Source organism: Malaya genurostris, chromosome 3, assembly GCF_030247185.1.
Source record: "Malaya genurostris strain Urasoe2022 chromosome 3, Malgen_1.1, whole genome shotgun sequence".
Lineage (NCBI taxonomy): Eukaryota > Metazoa > Arthropoda > Insecta > Diptera > Culicidae > Malaya > Malaya genurostris.
The window spans coordinates 8,499,584-8,502,687 of record NC_080572.1 but is presented as its reverse complement, the minus strand read 5'-3'; the positions used below and the strand labels follow the sequence as shown (position 1 = coordinate 8,502,687).

At 37.3% G+C, this 3,104-nt stretch overlaps 1 protein-coding gene across 1 annotated transcript; it reads left to right on the top strand.

The window, feature by feature from the left end:
* The first annotated feature begins 513 nt into the window (after positions 1 to 513).
* On the top strand, positions 514 to 2,273 carry LOC131436924 (26S proteasome regulatory subunit 4). The gene is made up of 2 exons (XM_058605919.1): positions 514 to 620; positions 874 to 2,273. The coding sequence occupies exons 1-2, from the start codon at positions 618 to 620 to the stop codon at positions 2,185 to 2,187; spliced, it is 1,317 nt and encodes a 438-aa protein (XP_058461902.1). The 5' UTR covers positions 514 to 617; the 3' UTR covers positions 2,188 to 2,273.
* The last annotated feature ends 831 nt before the right edge of the window (positions 2,274 to 3,104 follow it).

The following is a 3,104-nucleotide window of genomic DNA, read 5'->3' as shown; positions in this document are numbered from 1 at the left end:
ATTTTGTTGTAAGAATTTCATTTTATTAGTAAATACAGATTAATACAGATTTTTTATACGAAGAATACAGATTTTCTGTGAAAATATCTGGCATCTCTGGTACGGAGTCATTACTGCGTTTCATATTTCTCGGTTAATTTTTCAAAAGTGCGTATAAGCAAGTGACAGTTTCTCTTTGTTTACTTTCTCTTCTATTAATTACCAAGCCGTTTCCACGTTTATCACTCAACTCTTTGTATGAAATGATACCCGAAACTTTCGAATTTCAAACAGAATAGTGATATCAAAGAAAATCTGTTTAATCACATCACAATAATCGAAAGAGAGAATGATTAAAGGGAAACTGTCACTTGCTTATACGCCCTTTGGAAAAATTAACCGAGATTTGTTTTATCGAGAATTCTTTCGAGCCATGATACACGGGTAGAATTTTCACCTTACAATATTACATCATGGTTCGATTAAATCTGATTCGACGCGAACGAGGGTTTCCATTATTGGTTGTCAAATGACATCGACATGTTGCGAGGTTATGTCAAATTGGTGTGAAACAGCTTAGAGTTTACATTTCTTGAAAGTCATCATTTCTGAAGAAAGTTTCGATTGAGTGATTTGAGATGGTAAGTATAATATTTTAATACTACTAAGTACGCGTTTCTCAGTTTTGAATATTTAATTCAAAACGGCTATAGAGCAGTCCATGTAGTTCAAACAAAAATCGAACATATTTTCATTTTGAATTCGTTTGCCACTTCACATATAAATTAGCTATAATGGTTCAACACATTGCTTCGGTTTTCAAATTACGACCTGCTGAATAAAGAAATATAAGTCAATTGTGCTTATTTTATCGTTATATTAATATTGTTTTAGGGACAAAACCAATCAGCCGGAAGTGGCAGCGATAAGAAGGATGACAAGGATAAAAAGAAAAAGTATGAACCTCCGATTCCAACGCGCGTTGGAAAGAAGAAGCGCAAAGCAAAAGGTCCGGATGCTGCTATGAAACTGCCCCAAGTTACTCCTCATACGCGATGTCGTTTGAAATTGCTGAAGTTGGAACGGATCAAGGACTATTTGTTGATGGAGGAAGAATTCATACGGAATCAAGAACGTCTCAAGCCCCAGGATGAGAAGAATGAAGAAGAACGATCAAAGGTTGACGACCTAAGAGGAACTCCAATGTCAGTCGGTAATCTAGAGGAAATTATAGATGATAATCATGCAATCGTTTCGACCTCGGTTGGCAGTGAGCATTACGTTAGCATCCTATCTTTTGTTGATAAGGATCAATTGGAACCCGGATGTTCAGTGCTTCTGAATCATAAGGTGCACGCTGTTGTGGGTGTTCTTGGTGATGATACAGACCCGATGGTCACTGTGATGAAGTTGGAAAAAGCGCCACAGGAGACATATGCAGACATTGGTGGATTAGATAACCAGATTCAAGAGATTAAAGAATCTGTAGAGCTACCTCTAACGCATCCCGAATATTACGAAGAGATGGGTATTAAGCCACCAAAGGGTGTGATTCTTTATGGACCGCCCGGTACTGGGAAAACTCTTCTTGCGAAAGCGGTTGCTAATCAGACTTCAGCTACTTTTCTGCGTGTGGTTGGTTCGGAACTTATTCAAAAATATTTAGGGGATGGGCCTAAGTTGGTACGAGAGTTGTTCCGGGTGGCAGAAGAACATGCACCGTCTATTGTATTCATTGACGAAATCGATGCAGTTGGTACCAAGCGATACGATTCAAATTCTGGTGGAGAACGTGAAATCCAGAGAACTATGCTTGAGCTGTTGAATCAGTTGGACGGATTCGATTCGCGTGGCGATGTTAAAGTGATTATGGCAACTAACCGAATCGAAACACTCGACCCTGCTCTAATTCGTCCCGGTCGCATTGATCGCAAGATCGAATTTCCTCTGCCAGATGAAAAAACTAAACGTCGTATTTTCAACATTCATACTGCTAGAATGACACTGGCTGAAGACGTCAATCTATCCGAGCTAATTATGGCTAAAGATGATCTGTCTGGCGCTGATATTAAAGCAATTTGTACCGAGGCAGGTTTAATGGCACTTCGTGAACGCCGCATGAAGGTAACCAATGAGGACTTCAAAAAGTCGAAGGAAAGTGTTCTCTATCGCAAAAAGGAAGGCACACCGGAAGGTTTGTACTTGTAAGATCATATGATAATATAAGTTTGCTTTACTAGTACCCTATACAAACTTTTGTGTAATCAGAATGGAATAATAAAAAAAAGAACGAATTGAGGAGTTGATGCTTTTTCCGAAATTGTTGGTTTGATTAGGTCCATATTGCAACTTTAGTTCGCTTTTTTTTGAATCCATGAATATTGATAAAATCATCTAGTTTACATGTAGTCGAAGTCTCAACTAAAGCCTAGGCAAATGAAATACAATTACTATAATCAGTCCTAAATCTACGTAGCCTTATTTTCAAGATTCCAATAGATTCAACCGAAATATTCTTAATCATCACGCTAATTAACCTTAATTACCAAGCTATAATTATTAATTTGATTTTGATTGTCGTGACGTGATTTGGTCTTTAATTAACAACTGATCAATACCTAGCAAACGATTGATTGGAATAAATCTATTTTAATAAATCATCATGAACCTGAGAGAATAGAAACGAAGCAGTATACAATTCGTAGAACAGTTATGACAATTGAACTACTTTGGAGCAGAGCTGCTAAACGCTATCAACGAGTAACTTTGCACGACGAAGATTGGAAAGATTATGTCACTGGACTACTGCCAACCAGGCTCTACCAATCATCATATATTGAGTGTCTGAGAGCCGATCTGTCATAACTTAAATTCTCTTGATATTATACTCACCAGGACTCTCATTGATTGCCGATGCGATTGATATTATCTTCATTTCTCCTGTCACTGCTTGATTACGATGTGACTAAATATTAATCAAGCAGCATAAATATTGAATTAAATTGGTGTACATGAATTTCATTCAATATTTATGCTGCTTGATTAATATTTAGTCATATCGTAATCAAGCAGTGACAGGAGAAATGAAGATAATATCAATCGCATCGGCAATCAATGAGAGTCCT